The sequence below is a fragment of the Sorex fumeus genome, unplaced genomic scaffold, assembly GCF_029834395.1.
Source record: "Sorex fumeus unplaced genomic scaffold, SorFum_2.1 ptg000037l, whole genome shotgun sequence".
Lineage (NCBI taxonomy): Eukaryota > Metazoa > Chordata > Mammalia > Eulipotyphla > Soricidae > Sorex > Sorex fumeus.
In genome coordinates this window covers 8,766,711-8,788,335 of record NW_026606094.1, presented here as the reverse complement: position 1 = coordinate 8,788,335, position 21,625 = coordinate 8,766,711, and the positions used below count along the sequence as shown (strand labels likewise).

At 36.7% G+C, this 21,625-nt stretch overlaps 1 protein-coding gene across 1 annotated transcript in view; it reads right to left on the bottom strand.

Moving 5' to 3' along the window:
* Positions 1-599: 599 nt before the first annotated feature.
* WASL (WASP like actin nucleation promoting factor) overlaps positions 600-21,625 on the bottom strand; it is a 62,193-nt gene continuing 41,167 nt past the window's right edge. Inside the window, exons 6-11 of the mRNA XM_056118198.1 lie at positions 19,200-19,368; positions 16,551-16,593; positions 14,851-15,004; positions 7,654-8,174; positions 6,533-6,641; positions 600-3,224 (exon numbers count right to left, since the gene is read on the bottom strand). Of these exons, the coding sequence (XP_055974173.1) occupies positions 3,163-3,224; positions 6,533-6,641; positions 7,654-8,174; positions 14,851-15,004; positions 16,551-16,593; positions 19,200-19,368 (1,058 nt within the window). The 3' untranslated portion in view covers positions 600-3,162. The remainder of the gene's footprint in view (positions 3,225-6,532; positions 6,642-7,653; positions 8,175-14,850; positions 15,005-16,550; positions 16,594-19,199; positions 19,369-21,625) is intronic.

Here is a 21,625-nt window from a genome sequence, read left to right as displayed (position 1 = left end):
GTCACACGCAAAGCATGTGCCCTACAAGCTGTATTATCTCCTTCCAACCTCTGAGATCCAACTTTTAAACAGAACATGATTCTCGAAATGCCAGAGATATATGGCTAAAGCTTTGAAGACATTTTGTGGCATCCTGCACACTGGATTCCATACGTCAGTCTTCAGACACCACCGAAGCAGGACAAAACAAAAAATCCTTTTCATGAAAAATAAGAGTTTTCTATTTAAAGCAAGAACACTTTAATACTGTTCATCAAGAGCTATTTCAGTCCCACAGCAATCACTAATATTTGGCTTTTACTAAAGTTATCAGTAAATCTCAGCATCACTCTTCTTCAAGCAGGTTCTCATTGTGGGTCAGCAGTGAGACCTTGCAGTGAGACTCGACTACACAGATTGTCTTCCAGGGTCCTGCTGAGCAGCGGTTACATTTCCCTGTAGAACAGGGTGTGACATTCTTTAGCTCATGTTTATTTAGCGGTGTACTCTCTCAGGTCAAGTAGTGTGCTGAAAACTTGAACCAGAACTCGTTGTTATACTCTTTACTGCAAGGTGAAAAATTTTTTAATCCATTTTAATCTAACAACAAACAAATAAAACCACACTTTTTTTCCTTTTTACTATTTGGGTCAAATTAATTTTATTATGCTCATGATGAATTGCCACCAGTGCAACATCCTATTCACTATACATTTCAAAATTTTTTTTCACATACTAAACAAAATTTCAGTTGATAAATGAAAATGAATGATTGAAAGTCTTTATGGATCTCATACATACAATATATGGCTAGCTGAAATTGTCTATCACATAGCATTTAGATATAAAAGGCCTCATGCTAGTTTGTTAAAAGCGAAGGCTATCAGACAATCATTTAGCTGTAGTATACATGGGAGGCTTTCAGACAATGCACAAATACAGTGCTGCCAGTGGAGCAAGGTGGTGGTAGACCAGAACATGCAGCCTTTACATTTAGAGTGGATTTTGTCTTCATGCCTGGACAGAACTCCACAGCTGCTGTTTCAACCAATAGTAATTAGACTTGGTGCAGCAGTAATAAAAAAGATTTTTTTTTTTTGGTTAAGAAAGACTTATTTAAGAAAATAAACTCAATTACCTTTGGCAAATTTTATAACCATCTTACATGTTTTAAGTTTTATTTCCAACGGAAAGAAGTGATATTCATTCTTAGATCATTTCCTGTTCTATCGTACCAAAGTGAGTAGAAAAACCCTGAATTCCTTGGGTAACAGTTCATAAACCTTGAAATGGCATTACCTCAAAGACTTTTATATGACAGAATACTTTTGATAGTATCATGAAGAAAATGAAAAAAAAAGTTTAATATTACATAAAATGACAATGTTCTATTTTAGCAAACTGCACAAATTTCTAATTTTACTGGTTAGCAGTTGTCCAGCCTCATCCACACCCAACTCACCGAGCTCAAGGCTCAATACAAATGATACTAAGCAGAGAAAGTTCCCAGCAGCAAAAGGCACTGCTTTAACAAGAAACAAAGTCTAAAATCTTTCCCATGTATTTAAATTATTCTCCCAAGGAAGGTAATATCTTTGAATAACTTAACCATTTTACTGCACCAGTTACTGCTTTCAGCAAAATAAAAAATCTTTTAAATTATTTCTTATGATAACTAGATGCATGATCACTACAGATTATATGATAACTGGTTAAAATTCAAGCCACATCTTGCAGGTCCAGCCTGTCAAGACCATGCCAATACTAGATTTTGGTCGGTACAATTCTAGAGAGCTTAATTTTTAGTTGAATATGGTGACTACAGTAATGAAATACACTTCTAACTACATTCTGTGTATGACTGAATGTGAGAAAAGTTTTTAAATCAGGTAATTTTTTTTCTACTCCAAATTTAAAGTAGGTAGGTTTAATAATTAGCACTATAAATATGAACAACCACCTTTAAGCAGATTAGTGCATTGTAGGGAGGCAAGGAAACCCAACTTTAACATGTCATTTAGTATATGTAACAGATGTGCAGACTGCAAGGTTTCATTATTTTTTTAAATCTATGCTTCAGTTATGAATTTAAAAATTTTGACACGGGATCACCAATCTTTTAAGAAGAAAAAATTTAACCTTTCATCTACAGGGACAAAAACCTTGAGAAATTACTAGAAATTAAAAAGAGTAAAACATGATGGGCTTATCATGCCAACTAGATTGATTTTCAATTGTACGTCTGAATACTTCAATTCATACAATCTAAAAATTCCATGTTATGCTCTTACATTAATTATAACTTTAATTAGAGCTTAACTAAATATTGAAGGAATGATAATGTATACCCTCCTTTAGTTCATTTATGTAAAACTGCCTCTGTAAATGCTCCCAAAGCCCAACAACTTAAACAACTTTCCTGTTTCATTACACTAAAGTATTTTTCAAATTTTGTCAAAAAACATCTGCCACACTTGTTATAGCATAAAAGTAACTGAGACAAATACGGATATTTAAAGGGCTCCTTATAGTTCCAGCCTCCAAATAACACTGCTGTACACTAACAGGCAATTTTGTTGTAAGAGATGTGTTACTGGTTTTCCAGATTAGCTTTGCTGTAGTGAAATTTTATGGAGAGCATATTGTTAAAATTTGAGAAACTGCACCAGTGTAGTGATGTCTAGAGAACTGTGCAATATATCAGCTTCAACATTCATTTAGCATTGTGTTCAAAATGAAGGGGGCTAAGTAAACTAAGGTTTGCATCACTTAAAAAAGAACATAGCCCTATACTAGATTTTATTAAGAAAATTTAGGTACAGAAAAGTAGGATATGAAAATAGTGTTTTCCTTCTGGCATTATAACTAAATTACATTAAGGTTTTTGTCAGACTCACATAAAATATTTAAACTCCCTTGTTGATGGAATGAAAAATATTCACAAATTAAGTGAGCATATGGGTGTAAACTTGCACACAGTAACAGGGAGTAGCTTTGTAGAGGATTATGACAAACCTTTACAGATTAAATGAGGTATTGCACAGATTAATAAAAAAAAGCAAAAAAAAGGGCAAAAAAATATACAGCAAATTGGTTGAACATTTACATAATAATTACAGAATCCATAGACAGAAAGTAGTGTTTAGTATTTCACCTTAAAAATATATATATATAATATAAAGATCAGTCTTCCCATTCATCATCATCCTCGAAATCTTCTTCATCATCTTCATCTTCATCTTCATCTAGAACAAAATCATTAAGACAAAGCACATGTCAATAATACACTATTTACTGGGTGATTTTTCAAATGAACTTCTGAAATAAAAACCATTTGCTTTTTTAAGTAATCTAGTTACTAAGGCAATTTGAAATGTATAGAATAAAATACATTCAGAGTGTAATGGTGAACTGAAAATGATAATAGGATCCAGAAGTCTAGGGTTCTCATTTCTTAGTATTGTGTGTAACAACTTCCGATCTGTATTACTTTATGTGTAAATTTATATTTTAGCTGGAGTCTCTGGATTTTAGTTTAATAGTGCAAATCAATTATGTTCTTAACATGAATTCTCAAATTCCAATTTTGTAAATTTTTTTTCTTTGCTAATCTGATTCTCCCTTAAATAATCAAGTCTGCCCTCACATAATTAATGGCATCACATTTTCAGGTTTTCATACCGATTGGTTACTCACTCTCCCAACTACATCTAATCCATCAAATCTGTCCTTTTCAACACTTCCATTGCTATACCCAAGCCCCAACATCATCATTTTTGGATTTTAAATTTATGATGATATTTAAATTATAAGTTTGAAAAATATGGTATTAAGTCTTCCAGGGGCTGTCCACCATTTCCTGATGTTTGTTTCATTGGGTGGTTAGGGACCCACACTTGCAGTGCTGAGGACTTACTCCTGTCTCTGTGCTCAGGGATCACTTGTGGCAGGACTTGGGGAACCATACAGATGCTGGGGATTAAACCTGGGATGGCTGTGTGCAAGACAAGTGCCCTACTTGTTGTATTATCTCTTCAGCTCTTATTAGCTGAATATAATCTTAACTTAGCTGACAACTCTCTCATGCATGAAAGCTTTTCCCATGTCTTCTTTCAAGTCACTGTACCCAGTAACACGAGCCATTCTATTCCTTAAACATAAAAAGCTTATTTTTGCTTTTAACACATGGCCCAACCAGTCAATAATGATCTATGAGCTAGTCCCAACAGTTTTTCACAGATACACTGATGAAAAAGCAATTTTCCCACCCCTCATGTATCCTGTATGGTGTGGTGATATAAGATGTTTAAATGGCTAAACTGAAACTTTCTACGTCTAATTCAAATTGCTGTTGAGTGTTACCTGATACACAACTGAGTTATTAGAAGATGGAGAAAATGTTCCATCAGCAATTAATAGTATTTTGATAACTATTATTAATATCAATTCTTATGTCTTTAAAAAATTTTGACCCAAAAAGGTCAGAATTCTGTTTTCAAGAGGAAATGTAATTACCCAGTAAATAATGTAAACTAGAAGAATGTGAAAAACACAGGTCTCTTTACTAATTCTATTAGTAAATATTGTAAGGAATTTAGTGAAACTGCTTGCTAGCCAGGAATTCCAGGCTAGCAATTTCAATGACATCCAGGCATTTATCAGCAATAAGTCATAAAGCAAACAGAGCAGGCTGGGTTTTTTTTTTTTTTGCTTTTTGGGTTACACCTGACAATGCATAGGGGTTACTCCTGGCTCTGCACTCAGGAGTTACTCATGGCGGGCTCAGGGGACCAAATGGGATGCTATGCTGGGAATCAAAGCCGTGTGCAAAGCAAACGCCCTACCCACTCTGCTATCCTTCCAGCCCCCAGAGCAAGGTGTTTTAACACTCAGTTCCCTCGTCTCTCTTGAACTTACCGACACCTATTTTTCATTTCATCAACAACCTACTTTACTAAAGCTAAATCTCCAACTCTTTTTCTAGAACTGTATCAGACACATAAGACTCAGATGATCATACTATTTACCCTAGAACATTTCTTATCCTGACTTTTAGGAGACCTCTTCTCTAAATATATCCAGGTTTTTACAGCTGCCCCCGGTTCCAGAACTTTTAAATTACAATTTCTTAAGGACACACAAATTTGTCCTAACCTCTCCAAAGAATCCCAGACGCATCACCAAATGCCTACTTGATGTTGATCACCTACTTGATGTAGATGTACTTCAATTTAGTATTAATCTTTACATCAATTATATGATTTATAAATTGTCCATGCAACAAATAACACAACTGAGTTCCACAGAAATCATCTAATATTAGTAAGAATAAAGATCTGATTCCATCCACTGATCATACTGGGGAAGCTCTTCACTAAATTGGTCAATACACCAAAGAAAATTTTCTTTACAATGTTTAAAAAAATTTATTATGCACTGTGACTTACAATACATTAGTCAACATTAATGTTATAGGAACACAATACTGTTTCAACAGAACTACCACTAAAACAGCATATGTTTACCACTGTCTCTAGGCGGTTCTCAGGCTCCTACTCTCCAACAAACTTAGTACTCAGTTCCATAGGCACTCTCAGGGTCTTTTATCATCGGCCATTTTCTTACTTCCTTACCCATAGTGCTTCTTTACACTTCACAGAGACAGATCATTTGGTATCTGTCCTCCCTTTGACCCACTTTGCTCAGAATGATATCCTTTAGTTCTCTCCAAGTTGCAGTGATTGCAATATTTCTTCTATTCCCTTTTCCATTTGTTTTTGTTTCGGGGCCACACTCAGTGGTGCTCAGGGGTTACTCCTGTGGGGCACAAGGCCCACACCGGGTATCAGAGATCAAACCAAGGTAGACCACATGCAAGGCTAGTGCCTTACGGGCTATACTACTGCCCTGACCCCTCTTCTATTTTTATAGCTTAGCAACATCAGTAAAGTTTGTATTCTCTTTTTAAAAATCAATTCACTAAAAAGTTGGTATAATATGTATATTTTATTTCTAGCCCTAACTCTCACACATCACAGAAACAGCTAAACTTATGTCACAGAAATTATACCAAGAAATCTCAATCTCAAATCCTATTTGGAGGATGCTTGGCCAGTCACTCTGCTAGTATTAAGTGCAAGAAATAAAATATAAAAGTCATTTGCCCCAAATAAATCTTTTAAATTTTTTAATTGTTTTGTGATATCCAGGTATTATTAAGCTTCAGAGACTCATTTTAGTGGCAACACCCTTTAAAAATATGCCATTAAAATCCACAAGAGTTGTTCAATAAAGACTGAGTTAAAAATAAATCTAGGGGCTGGAGCAATAGCACAGTGGTTAGGGTGTTTGCCTTACACGCAGCTGACCTAGGTTCGATTCCCAGCATCCCATATGATCCCCCGAGTACCACCAAGAGTAATTCCTGAGTGCATGAACCAGGTGTAACTCCTGTGCATCGCCGGGTGTGACCACCCCCCCCCCCAAAAAAAACTAAAAATAGTTAAATTCTAACACTCCAAAGTCAAAGACATATAAATACAGGCAACAATACCTGAAGAATGAATGGCTTTGCTCCTTTTCTGCATCACTTCCATTAATGCACCTACAATGCCTGAAGTGGGTGCTGGTGTCGGTGGTGTAGACTCTTGGCCATCAGAAACCTGGGAAAAGAGAGCAAAATTTAGTAATAACTCATTAGCAAACTTGCTTTCAGAAGTCTTACTTCTGAGGATCACTTAAAACCAAAGGAAAAACCCTCCCACCCCACTCCAGTCAAATAAAAACCAAAAACTAAAGAAATAAAGTGCATTCTAAAAAAAAAAAAATCTAAAATATTCTTTTGCTTATTTAACATTCTTATATCGCTGGAAGCAAATGAGGATATGACAAGTAAAAATTATATAAAATTCAAATGTGGCCATAGTTTTATAGACTATAATCACCCCATTCATTTATATATTGTCTGCACCTCCTATGTTTGTGGGATAACATAAGCACTGAATGGTTCTGACCAAGACAAGGACTGGTCAGTTTTTGCTTTCGTAAATTAAATGAACAATATCAAATATTGGGTTCATACACCCAATTCAGAAAATACAAAATTATCTGCCATCACTGACAAAAATTCTATTAAACAATTTCAATTTTTCTGATATATACCATTTTCTATTAATTTGACTTTCAAAGCACAGTTAACGTTAAAGCAGATTAAAAATAATATATTAAAAAGTTACCAGTTTAACTTTACCAAGGTGATTGCAATTCAAGTATGGCTATTTCCGTCTTTCTGCGAATATTTTTTTAAAGTGACTCACTCTTTAAAAGTATATTAGGTGTGGAACAATAAAATACAAACCTTATTCTTAACTCTGCACACAGGGATCACTCCTAAAGAGGGTAAGGGACTAAACCTGGGTCAGCTGCATAGAAGTCAAGCACCTTACTCACTGGATTATTATCTTTTCTGGTACCTCTGGTGATATTTTGAACATAAACATGGGCTCTATGGGTACAGGCATAAATTTGTACATTTTATGGCATGTAAAAATATCAGACATTCCTAGGGTTAAAAGACAAATACCAGAAAGTAAAAGTTAAAAAAAAAATCCAAAACCTTTTCAATGCTTTATAATTCCATCATGACATTCTGAAATGAGAGAACAGAGAACTTACAGATTTCAGCTGAATACCCTGTCGTATCTGGTCTAAAAGTGCGTCCCTTCCAGAGCAGGACACTGGCCGACTGTTCTGTTCCACTTTTTTGAGCTGAGCACCCTCTCTAATTTGATCTAAAAGTGCTGCTTTGTTTCCTGCAGGAGTTGGAATGTGATGGTCACCGTCAGTAGGAAGGCCAGGAGGTGGTGGTGGTCCCGGAGGCGGCGGAGGTGGAGGCGGTGGGGGTGGTGCCACTGACCCGGCCATTGACAGAGGTGGAGGTGGTGGTGGAGGCCCAGAAGGTGCTGAGGAGGGCAGGGCTGGAGGTGGAGGAGGGTACATCCGATTTGGTGGAGGAGGAGGTATTCCTACACCAGGCCGAGATGGAGGCGGAGGCGGAGGTGCAGCTGTGGGAGCTCTTGAAGGTGGGGGAGGAGGAGCACCTCTTCCCCTGGCCGGAGGAGGAGGGGGGCCTGAGCTATGTGGAGGAGGAGGAGGGGGAGGTGGCCCTCCCCTCGATGGTGGTGGAGGAGGTGGCGCTGAAAAAGAGGAAAGAAAAAAAAAAAGAATGCCTCTTTTCTTTACAAATATCAGACTGAAAAATGAAAAATCCCACTCACTTCAACATACATCTCGAAAAACCCAAAAAAGCCCTAAAAGGTCTCATCTTTGTATTTTACTTTATAAAGATGTCTGAGCAAACATGCTATCTTCCATTCCTACATGTGAAATGATCATCTTTCTGTTGCTTATTAGCTAAAACAATTTTTTAAAGGAATCAAGTATCACTCTTCGAGTTAAGGTGAACACTGACCAATTATTATCTTCTATTTTGCTCAGATTCCTATTCTGGGGGGAGGCATACCTGGCAATGCACAGGGATAACTCCTGGCTCTGAGTTCACTCCTGGTGAGCTTGGGGTGCTGGAGATCGAACCCAGGTCAACTGCGTGACTAACAAGCTCTCTACCCCAACATTCAAGGCCCAACCTTCAGAATTAGTTAATGTAGCATGACCTATTCAAACTAATTTGAGCTAAACAAAATAGAGTATCTTTCTCTTTTAAAACAGGAGCCAGAAAGGACTCAAGGTGCCTGCCTCGTGTGTGGCTGGCCCTGTCTGGAGTTCCGGCAGCACATACGCTCCCCCGAGTACTACCAGGTGTCACGCCTAAGCACAAAGACAGGAAGAGCCCCTGGGTACTGCTGGCTTTTTTCAAACTCCATTGCCCTCAAAATAAAACAAAACATAAATCTTTGTTGCTTAACTTTTATATTTGCATCTTATAAAGTCTACAGAGTATAATTTACACTGCAGTATCACATGGCATATTGTATGTAGCACTGTCCTCCCACTGTTCATTGATTTGTTCAAGCGGGCACCAGTAACATCTCTGCTGTGCAGGCGGGATACTCTCAGTAGCTTGCCGGGCTCTCCCAGAGGGACTGAGGAATTGAACCCATGCCACGTGTAAGGCAAACGCCCTACCCGCTGTGCTATCACTCCAGCCCATTTTGTATGCAATGTGGGATTATTTCATTAAGGATGGCTGGCTGTCAGCTAAAATGTTCAACTTTTTTCTAGCAAATCGGAACTATAAACAAATCCAAGAATTTCAACGACCATGAAGTAAAAGTTATTAATAAAATATTAACATCATTGTGGCGAGAAAGGGACACTCCTTCACTGTTGGTGGGAATGTCCACTGGTTCAGCCCTTCTGGAAAACAGTATGGACAATTCTCAAAAAATTAGAAATTGAGCTCCCATTTGACCCAGCAATACCACTCCTGGGAATATATCCCAGAGAGGCAAAAATGTATAGTCGAAGTGACATCTGCACCTGTTTGTTCATTGCAGCACTCTTTACAATAGCCAGAAACTGGAAGAAACCTGAATGCCCAAGAACAGATGACTGGTTAAAGAAACTTTGGTACATCTACACAATGGAGTACTATGTAGCTCTTAGAAAAGATGAAGTCATGAAATTTACATACAAGTGGTACAATATGGAAAGTATCATGCTAAGCGAAATGAGTCAGAAAGAGAGGGATAGACATAGAAAGATTGCATTCATCTGGGGGATATAAAGTAACAAAGTATGAGATTAATACCCAAGAATAGCTGAGATCAGCACCAGGAGAATTACTCCATAACTTAGAGGCCAGCCGGGTATCCTAGAGGAAAGGGCTGTTCAGATAGAGAAGGGAGCACCAAATAAAGGATGTTTGGAAGATCCTCCCAGGAGGGGAGATGCATGTCGAAAGTAGACTATGGACTGAACATGTTTGCCACTCAATGCCTCTTTTGCAGACCACAACACCCAAAAGGAGAGAGAACACAGGGGATTGCCCTGCCACAGAGACAGGGGGGATGGGGGGATGGGGGTGGGAGGGATATTATCCATGGTGGTGGAAAATGGGCACTGGTGGAGGGATGGGTATCTGATCATTGTATAATTGAAACCAAAGCACAAAAAATTGTAAATCTACAACTTTAAAAAAAATAAAATAAAATAAAGGGGGAAAAAAAAATATTAACATCATTTTGATGTTACATTTCTGTTATTATAAAATATATTGATAATAAGATGGAATTTGCAGAAAGGTAAATACATACAAGGATATTGTCTCCTGATGTACAAGCCTTAAAATTTAGAACATACAGCTGTAAACCGAATCTTGATAATTGACAGATATAGGCTGCCAGAGAGTAAAGTGCCTATATTTACACGCAAAGCATACCGTAGGTCTGGTGCTGCATATAAGACTCATGTTCATTTTCATGATACCTTAAAGCCAGGAGATTCAAACTTGCTAAAAGCAAAGTCCCTTTTCCAATATTTTTTTAAATAAAAAGGGGAAATACCGTATACGTGTATCACAATCTTGAACTATATCAAATTGCATAATAAAACTTCATTTTATCTTTCAATTTGTGGCTACCTGGATGGATCTGGAAAGTATCATATGCTGAGTGAAGTTAGTCAGAAGAGGGATAGTTACAGTATCACATCTCTCATATGTGGTATATAAAATAATGTTAAAGAAACAAAGACATCAGACATTGAATTGGTCTTTAACAGGACGCACATCACTGTAGGAGTTATAGGGGGAAAGATGAGGACTCGGACATGGAGGAAGGTGTGGTGCTGGAATGGTTTTTGCATGAAACCCTGTCACTACCAATTATGTAAATCACAGTGCCTAAAATAAAACAAACACAACACCCCACTTTATTTTAATCATCTTAAGGACTGTACTTCAAAATACACAATTTTAATATCAGTAGTTTATTGAAAGGATTCTAGATCCATACTCAAATATACAAAATAATGTATTTCTCCCAGAAATTAAAGTGCTTATGAACATGTTTAAGCACATTTACTGGAATCACTTGGGAGTCCAGTAAATAGGTATTGTGCTCATCTTTGTATTAAGATACAAAGTCACTGCTCAGGGAATAGAAGAACAGCAATTTAGAGTGAATAAATTATCAGCTCAATCTAGTTTGAACATCAAACAATTCAGTATTTCTATTCTCTTTAGACTGAACAGTAACCTTAGTCTGGGTGAGGAAAAACTCCATAATCAGTTCTAGTGCCATTCACACAGTCCAAGTGTCTACATGTGGGTTGGAGTATGAACACGGTGGGTAAGGCACTAGCTTTGCAGGAGCCCGACCTGGGTTTGATCCCTGGCACTTATATAGGGTCCCCAGAGTCTGACCAGGACTGATTCCTCAACACAGAGCCAAGAGTAAGCTCTTAGCTCTACCAGGTATGGTCCAATAAGCCAACAGCAACAAAACACCCAAACAAACTGAACTCTGTAAAACTGACCACTACTCTTTCAGTCCCCCGTCCTGTCCCCTCTGGTAACTAGCACATTTTCAGTCTAAAAATGATTTTTTGTCAACTCTGATTGTGGTTTATATATACAGAAAGGAAAACATGCAAAAGACATGCATAGCCCAAGGTAAAAATGTAAGCAAATTGAAAAGAGGGTGAAAATGATAGTAACTAGTTTACATGCAGAAGAATCTGCTAAGCAGACACCAACACTATTATGACAAAGTCTGATAGTCCACAGATTTTTAAATCTCTTGAAAGTCACTACAAAGAAAAGAAGCAAAATGAAATTAGTATTTAAATTTTTAAAAAGGAAATGAAGCAAATGCTACCACTGTTCTTACTATGCAAAGGCTTAGTTGAAAAGAGTGAAATTTACAGAAAAACTATTGGTGGTACATTATAAAGGCTGAAGTATTTAAAAATAATTATTTCTGCTTCAGAACAAGTAACAGATAACTCCAAATATGTGGTATTTATATAAATTATAAGCAGGAATTGCAAAGTAAGGTAAGCAGATCTTAAAACAAAGAACATTGTATAATTCAGGGAAAAATAAAACTGCCCGGGCACTTAACACAATATAAAGCAAAAGAAATGTCACAATCCAACTTTAAAGTTCGGAAATACTGACAACTCTATGTCCCAAATTAATGAGTATAAAATGAGTACATTCAGTACTGAATTAATGCCGAGTCAAAAGCAATCACTAGAAATTGTATAAGTAAGTAAAAATAAAGTTGCACCTATAAAAATAACCACATGGTGGAAGTAGTGTCTTTTAAAAATCCACAAAACTTCAATCATCTAAATTACAGCCAAAATATGAACTCTGACTCAAATAGAAATACATTTTCTACTTTAGAATTTATACGCCCAAAACACTGGTTTGAATATAGGACAAAACCACATCACTCTGGTTAAACTTGGCAGCAGGATAAATAAGCTCGAACTTCTTTGAAAATACATACATCACAGCATGCATTATTTAGGGCACTGGGTCAAATAACACCCCACATACATACCACTCCACTGTGGTGGACCTACGGAGCAGATTATTATCAGTTAATGGATTTCAACCCATTACAAAGACATGTATAACAAAGAAACAGTGGAAATCAAAAGACTACAATGTTTTATAAACCTAATACTATGACTCCCGTTAAGTTTCAAGAGACTTGACTCACAAATTTTGTAAAATCTATTTTTAACCCAACTTCATAATCTTCTAATTCTTCCCAAACTTCTAAACATATTTTGCCTAGAAAACATTTCCTTAATAAAAAAAAAATTCTGATTTTTATCCTTTTTCAAAAATAGTATTTCTTTTGTAAAGTCATTCTTTGTTGTCTTAAAAGGTTCCAAGTTGTGAGTCAGGTTTTTACACCTCAGAATCTAAGAGCTTCCCTAGAGGTGCGCAGGGACCTCTCAGGGCCATCCTGGCAGTGCTAGGCACCACTGGGGCCACACCCACAGCTGCGAAGGTGGGAGAAAAAACAGAGAGAGATGAAGTTTGAATTTTGGTCCCCAATCATACAAAGTGCACTCTATGTATATATGCCTCTACCTACTGAGTTCTCTCTCTTGCACTCTACAGTGGATACTTTAATATTGGTGCCTCCTACCTCTCATTCTCGATTAATTCAACTGAGCAAAGACCTTAGTGAATTGGGTGTTTTAATCAAGTTAATATAATCAACTCTTAGGAAACAGGTATTGAGGGCTGCAGACATAACTCAAAGGACTAAGCACTTTACATGTGGGAGGCCTCAGTCTGATTCTGAGCACTGCATGATGCTCCAGGGATGCCAGGAACAAGTCCAGAGCACTGCAGTTTAACAACCTCTCTAACCCCTCCCTCCCCTGAAGGCAGAAGTATTCAGGTAAAACAACAGTACAGATGGTGTATAACTGTCAAGAGTAATTTATGAATTTACAAATTCAGAATGTTCAGAAAAATCTCAGGGATCATCTAAGAGTATAGTACAAAGATGGGTAGTTAACAGGAAGAGAAAGCGATAAGGAACAGACTAGGGTTGACAAGATCCCGTGTAGTCCATACACTGACATGCTTTTAAGTAACTGAATTATCTGTGAGCTTTAAAAGTAACAGTACTGTGCCCCAAACTTATAAATTCCATGTTATTTGTAAATGCTATTTTTTCACAAGAACTGGAAAAAATAAGCATCACAACAATTTCAACAATTTCAGTGTAATTAGCACCTTCACAATAGCAATTGTGACTGTTTACCTGTGTGCGTATCTGTTTCCATACTAGACTTTAAGATTTCTGAGAGCAGAAACCAGTTAAGTTTACATCTGAATATCCTGAATAGAATGATTGCATAATAATGTTTACTAACTATTAAGAATGAGTAAAAGGTTAAAATAAATATCACCAATGAAAAAGATACAGGTAATTCAAACATCTTAATTTTGGAAGGTAGTTAAAAGTTCTCCATAATAAATTACTAATTAACTCGAGTTATTGTTCTGCTATGCAGCTGATTAGGAACACACAAAAACTAGGAAGAAAAGCAGTGTAAAATGAATGAAGAATATAAGAAAGACTATCACACTGGAAAGTTAAAGTTCTATTTATATTCTTTTTTTGTTTGTTTTGTTTTGGGCCACACTTGAGGTTACTCCTTGCTCTGCACTCAGAAATCCCTCCTGGCAGGGTTTGGGGGAAACTCTATGGGGTTCTGGGGCTTAACTGGGTCAGATGCCTGCAAAGCAAGAGCACTGTCCACTGTACTACCGCTCCAGCCCCATATATTCTACGATGATAATCATAACGAACTTTTAATCAGCAGATCCTAGGCTACAAATTGTTTATACTCTTGGATACATAAAGACAAGTAAATACTTTATGGAAGAAAAAATGTTTGCACTTCAAAATAAAGAGGTTCTTATTATATTCTGATTTTTTTCCAGAGTTCGCTATATACAAGGTCAGTGCCCTAAAAGCTGTTTATCAACTATAGTCCCAATATATTCTAAAAATTCTTAAATACAACTGATCAAATAAATGACCACCTTTAAGTTATTATTTCTGAATTAAAATAAGAACAATTTTTAAAGGCGGTGCCTAAGATTCACTAAGTAAAATATTAGATAATTGTGATTTTAATTCTAAAATAGAATAACCAGAAAATTTTGCATTTTCCTTAAGACTTCTACATTATAAGCAAAGCCTTGACAAGTTACACCAAAATAAAACAAAGTATACTGGGCTAATTTAGTTGTATCAAACATTCTCCAGAAGATTCATGTGAACATTTGTGTGGAGCTTGCTTTCATGAAATTATCCTCCAGAAACTCAAGGCAGAAAAGTAAATTAAAAAGCCTAAATTGAAAGTTACCTTGTCTCCGTAGTTCATTTTTAACAGCTTCAACACCTCCAGTTTTTTCAATGAAGTCATATATAGCTTTTGAGGTTTCCCTGTCTTTAAGTTGTGCCTCTGATATTCCACACATATCAAAAAGATTCTTCAACTCTGGATCCAAATTATTCAACTACAACAGATAAAATAACTTGTAATCATAAAATCACCCATTTGTTATTTTTTTAAAAAGCACATGAATTCATTTATAACATGCAAATAGTTGGTATTTATTAACTTTTCTAAACTTTCTTATACAAAACCAAGACAACTTAGAACAAAGAATAGACTTAAAATTTGATCTCAAAGGGGCTGGAGTGATTGCACAGTGGGTAGGGCCTTGCACGCAGCCAAGCCAGGTTCAATTCCCAGCATCCCATATGGTACCTTGAGCACTGCCAGGAGTAATTTCTTAGTGCATGAGCCAGGAGTAACCCCTGTGCATCTCCGGGTGTGACCCAAAAAGCACTGTAGCACTGTCCTCCCATTATTCATCCATCTGCTCGAACGGGCACCAGTAACGTCTCCATTGTGAGACTTGTTACTGTTTTTGGCATACAAATACGCCATGGGGAGCTTGGCAGGCTTTGCCGTACGGGTGGGATACTCTCGGTAGCTTGCTGGGCTCTCTGAGAGGGACAGAGGGTAAATAAACAAACAAAATAACATTTGATCTCACATACATTTTGTTCCCCAACTTCAAAGAGAGCATTATCTCAGATTTTTATTTGGGGTAAGAGGGCACATAGTGATGTTCCGGGATCACTCCTGGCAGTACTCAGGGCCATATAAAAGTGCTGGGGATCAAAGCTCACTGGAGTTGGCCACAAGCAAGGCAAGCAAGCACATTAACTCCTCCTGTACTACCTCTGGCTCCCTTAGATTTTTAGTAACAAATTCTTAATTCAGGTATCTCTAAGGGATATATTTTCTACCATGTTTAAATAAAATTCAGGTATAATAATACATACCAAAAAAACTCAAACAGATGCAATCCCTACAGACACACACACACACACACACACACACACACACACACACAAAGCGCACAATGTTTCTGGAACAATGCTATTTTAACAAGAATTGATCCCAACTACAAATATTACTCCTTAAAATAATTTTCTCAAATAAACTAAAGAATATCAAATCTTAAAAATGCATACTTTTTAATTTTTGTGCCACATCTGATGATGCTCAGGAATGCTGGGGATGGAATCGGGGTTGGCCATGTGTAAGAAGAGCATCCTATCCTCTGTACTATCTCTCCGGCACCCAAATACTTATTTTTACCAGCACTTTTACCACTTAGTGCTAAAAATAATTAAACTGCCATGAAGAATAATTAGAATATAAAGAACCAGTATATTCTCATGATTCCATTATAGTATTTTCCAGTAATTTGTCATGTATTCCTCTGGGTTGATCTTTAGCAGAAACCATTTTCTTTTTAAGGTTTCAAATGCTACTTACATAGTATATAAAGGCAATGCCTTAAGAAATATGTCCTTAAAAACTTACGTCAATTTTAAGCCAACTAAGGTATTAAGACTTACTAGTTTATGTGTATAAATACAAGTGTATTCAAATGAACACTAACACAAACATAAATTTTTAAAAAATAGCCTGTATATAAAGTCTATATAATTAATGCAACATTTATGGCATGAAAAGACACTTACATCAAAGCCAGTGTTTGGATCCCAACCTACATGTCCAATATGCCTAAGGCAGAAGAAATGTAAAAGAAAAAGAAGCATTATAAAACATGGTTTTTATAGGGATTACGGGGAGGTTTGGGTTACACTCTGCAGTGCTCAGGGCTTTACTCTTGGTCCTGTTCTCAGGGATCACTCTTGGTGGTACTTGGAGGACCATATGTGGTGCTGGTGGAATCACCTGCATGCAAGGCAAGAACCTCAGTCCCTGTACTAACTCTCTGGTCCAGGAAAAAAACAGAACAAAACAGAACAAAACAGACCAGACCAGAACATAATGTATATGAAATCCAATCTGCCCACTGAATTTCTGGCCCGAATTAATAATACTCAAAAACATAATCATAATCAGGGGAAAAAAATCTGTACAAGTAGTCAGGAAAGTAGGATTCAAGCCCTGGTTATCCTAATTTGGCTTCAACATTTTTGCATAATTTATCTGAACATCCATTTACTTATAACCTGCATAATGAAAACATTAAAAACATGAAGATAGTCGCCAAGAAGATGCCTAAAAGGATTTGAACACATGGTTCTGAATGTGGAGTGTGGAAATGGATACAGGGCACTGCATGGTCCTCCCCCCAAGCACACTGGGAGCACTAAACCTGGAATATCCCTCAGAATTGCCTGGTGTGGTGCAAAAAATAAAACATGAGGGAAGAAATGTTTTGTAATAAATTAATGAATTAACACATGCAAAATATCTGAAATGCGCTAGTTTATGTGCTAAGATTTGACACTTGCTTCAAATAGAAAACGTCTCCCTCAAGCTCCTATGTTAAAAACTAATCCCCAGTGTAGCATTTAGAACTGAGGACACTGAGGAATGAACAGGGGTAGGGTAGATCCCTCATGAATACAATTAGACCCCAGAGATTCCTTAACTTGTCCCAAAAAGTGAGTGCAACAAGAAAATGACACTCTAGAAACCAGAAAATGGAACATTTCCGCAGATACCAAATTTCACTACTGATTTGTCTGGGACTTTCTTGTCTCTGAAACTACAAACAAATAATAAATTAGCCTTTGAAAAAACAAAACAGATAGCCAGAAAGATAGTACTATAGGAAAATCACTTGCCTTGTACAAAACTGACCCAATTCAATTCCCAGAACCCTATATGCTCTCCTGAGCACTACTGGAAGTAAACCCAGGTGTGGTGAAAAAAAAATCTTAGAAACTAGAAAATAAAAATAATCTGATGTTATCCCTTTTGTTATTTTCTCAATGGTCTCTACTATACTCTGAATTAACTATTGTGAACGGTGTGATGTAGTTTCATTTTTCCCCTTAACACCATTTGTTGAACACACTTTCTTTGCTCTATTTCAGGTACTTAGCTCCACTGTCTTAGACTAACTGCCCATAAATCTGAGGATTTAACTCAGAATTCTCAATTCTGTTCCACTGATCTGAACTCTATCTTTTGTCCAGTACTATGCAGTTTTAATTACTTTAGCTACAGCAAATTATCAAGTTTTGCAGTCAAAGAAACTTAAATTAAAGGCACTTACTGAATTGGAGAAAATATTTACATATAATATGTCAGTCTAATATCTAGATTTACAATATGCTCACAAAGTCCAACAACAACAAAATTCCAATAACCCCATCCAAAACTGGGGGAAGGCGATGGACACTTCCCTAAAAAACATACACAGTTGGCTAGCAGGCATCTGATAAGTGCTTACTTTAAGGGAAATGACTATCAAAACGAGGTATCACTTCACACCAGTGAGAATGGCATATATTACACAGACTAGAAATGACCAATGTTGGTAGGGGTGTGTTGAGAAGGGAACCCTCATTCATTGCTTGTAGGAATGTTGTCTGGTTCACTCTGCATGGGATTACAGAAATATCTCAAAGAAGTAAGCCCAATACTCCCATATGATCCCATGATTCCACTTCTTTGAATATATCCATAAAACACAGAACTGTTAATATAAAAGAATATATGCATGGCTATGCTTAGTACAGTGCCTGCGTATAAAAGGCACGGTATGAAAATCAGTCACAAAGTCCAATAACATATGAATGAGCAAAGTAGTATTGGTATATACAATGGAATACAAACGCTATTGTAAGATAAAATCATGGAGTCTGCTGCTGGGTGGATGGAACTAGAAGCTATCATATGCTGAGAGTTAAAGGGAAAGGGACAGATAGAGAATGAGCTCTCATGTGTGGGATATAAAGATACATTTTAAGAGAGCAACAAATGGTCAATCAGAGATGCACAGGGGCTACTCCTGGCTCATGCACTCTGGAATTTCTCTGGTGGTGCTCGGGGGACCATAAGGGATGCTGGGAATCAACCCGGGTCCGCCACGTGCAAGGCAAATGCCTACCCGCTGTGTTATTGCTCTAGCCCCCAGAAAACAATTTTCACGGGGAAAAGAATATATATGTGAGAGGTCCTTGGGACCAAGGTGGAGGAAAGTGGGCACAATTTGGTGGTGGATCTGGTGTTGGAAGAACGTATTCATGAAATTATAATGAACCGTATTGCAAAGCACTATGTCTCAATTAAATAGAGAGCTCCTCCCTCAATTCCCCCCTCCAACCCACCCTGTCCCAAATCTGTAGATGAAAAGGTATATATCTTACTGGAAATTGCTTGGTGTTCCAATATCTGCCTTAGTCAACTTCTTCTTTTTAGCTTTTCCTTTTTTCTTTTCTTTGGTATGAGAGATATTATTGACTTGTGAACCATAAAATCTATTTGTGGTGATTTCTGGATTTTTTATGTCAACCGTTGCCATGGGTAGATTAGGACCTAAAAATGAAAGTCAGTAATATAAAAATGAGGCAATAAAAGTTACTACTCAAATTTATACATTTCTTCTGAAATGATTTATTGTAAATTATTAAAGATCTTAATGTGAAGAACATTTTTATAAAGCACTTCCTACAATTCAAAAATCTGTATTTCTTAAAATTTTAGCATAGACACATTTCAAAGCAAACCTTTAACTTTTTAATATTAAATTTCATGGAGAATAAGAAATTTTTACAAGAATTATAACTGATCAGAATCCTTAAATTTTGATTATATAGCCTCACATTCAACATACTACTCATTGATTGGTAAAGCAAAAATCATGCACTGTTTTAAATCTAGTAACATCTCTAACTTTGTTGATCTTTCGTATAAGGGAAAATACTTATGCAATTATCACTACCATTTCCCCTCAAAAAACTGCCCCAGTAAGTCCTATAACATTTTCCATATCAGTATACCAAAGGTATAAAACACAAAACTTTTTTCAAATACATCTCCCACAAGGATCAACAATAAAGAGATCTTGAACACTTTCAGATAATATTAATACCACCTCCAGGAGTGGTAGAAATGTTCTATAACCTGTTTTATAATTAAAAAACATTCTTGGTCTTTTTTTGAATTTTTTTTTTTTTACCATCCTTGGTCTTAAATGCTCAAGAGTCTGAATGAAATGTAGTCAACACACAAATACGTTACAAATTTAACCAAGAGGTAACACATACTCTTTAGAAATTGTTTTATATAAAACACTGCCAAAACCTCTCATACCAAATCTTTCTAAGACAATGAATGACAACTTCTGAAATATTTTATCAAGTATAATTATCATTATGTAGGGATAAAATTATCCAGCCTGTTCCGACACTATTCTTTGATAGATCCGCTTAAAAGATGGTCCCTACTGTTTATGTTCCACGTGGCAGACCCATGTTCAATCCCCAGCACCACATATTATCCCCACAGGCCACCAGGAGAGACCCCTGAGTGCATACAGTGTTCAACCCTTAGCATTACTGGATGTGCTCACTCTCCCCGCCCCCAAAAAAGATTAAGTTATTTGAAGAAGATAGAAAGCTCATTGATTTGAATTTGGGGGCTGGGAGATAACTCACAGGGCTTGAGCAGAGGCCCTGAGTTCAACCCTCATGATCACACGTCCACCCCTATCTTTCACCCCCTCCCAGTGGCCCAAAGCACCGCTGGGCACAAGCACTGAACTATCTCGCCCAGTTAGTTATGTGTCTCTAGGAATGGCACCTGTGGGGTCCTGAGTGTTGCTCTGGGAGTGCCACTGCTTCCCAAATACATAAACAAACAAGACCCGGATCTTCAAATTTGTTCAGAAAACCCAATTTTACACTAACTGTACTTTTTTTAAAAAAAAGGAGCAATTACAGACTTCAAGTGTTAGAAAGCTGAACTGGATCCTCCTCATAACCCACCGGTCTTCTCTGGTGATAAAGTCCTACTTCTCACTTTCTTTTTGTCTTCCTTTTTCTAATTTATTTTTACCAAATAATATTAGCAATACCATCCACAATAAAAAAGCTGTGAATTTCTAGTATAGTCATATACCATAGCCTCATACTTCTTCATTAAAACAAAATTAACACGGATTAAGTTTTAGAAAAAAATGTATGCTGCTAGAGCTAATATAAAAGTAATCTATTAGACTTTGATTACTCTAAATGACAAAAAGATAAGCTACTAAACTACTTTTAATAGTTTCAATTATCAAAGCAAGTAAATTCCTTTCTAGAAAAAACAAGTTAAGGTTCTAAAAGCCAAATTTATTACTCATTAAAGAAAATGATTCCGCTATCTCTGAATATATAAGGATGAAGACTGGAACAAAATATAAGATAGGAAGAACGAATAATGAAAATAAACTCATAAAATGTTTACCCCTTTCCTTCTATCTAAAAAAAGACAGTTTTATTTGCTTTGCACATACCAAGCACTTTCTAACTATTGGCATTGACTATCTGCTGTCTTTACATGTATAATTTCATTTAATTACACCTACGTAGGGAAAAATTACAGGTTTACAGAGATGTACAAAAAATTAGTCCTAATTTCTGTGGAAAATTAAACAATGTTTTAAATCTTTCACTTTATAGATAAAAACAGGAAGCAAGATCAGGTGAGTGGTACAAATCCACAAAATTGATGACAAAGGCAAGGTAAAGTTTGCTATCCTGGTTCCGAGTTTACTATCCTCCCTATTCACTTCTGCATTTTTACACAG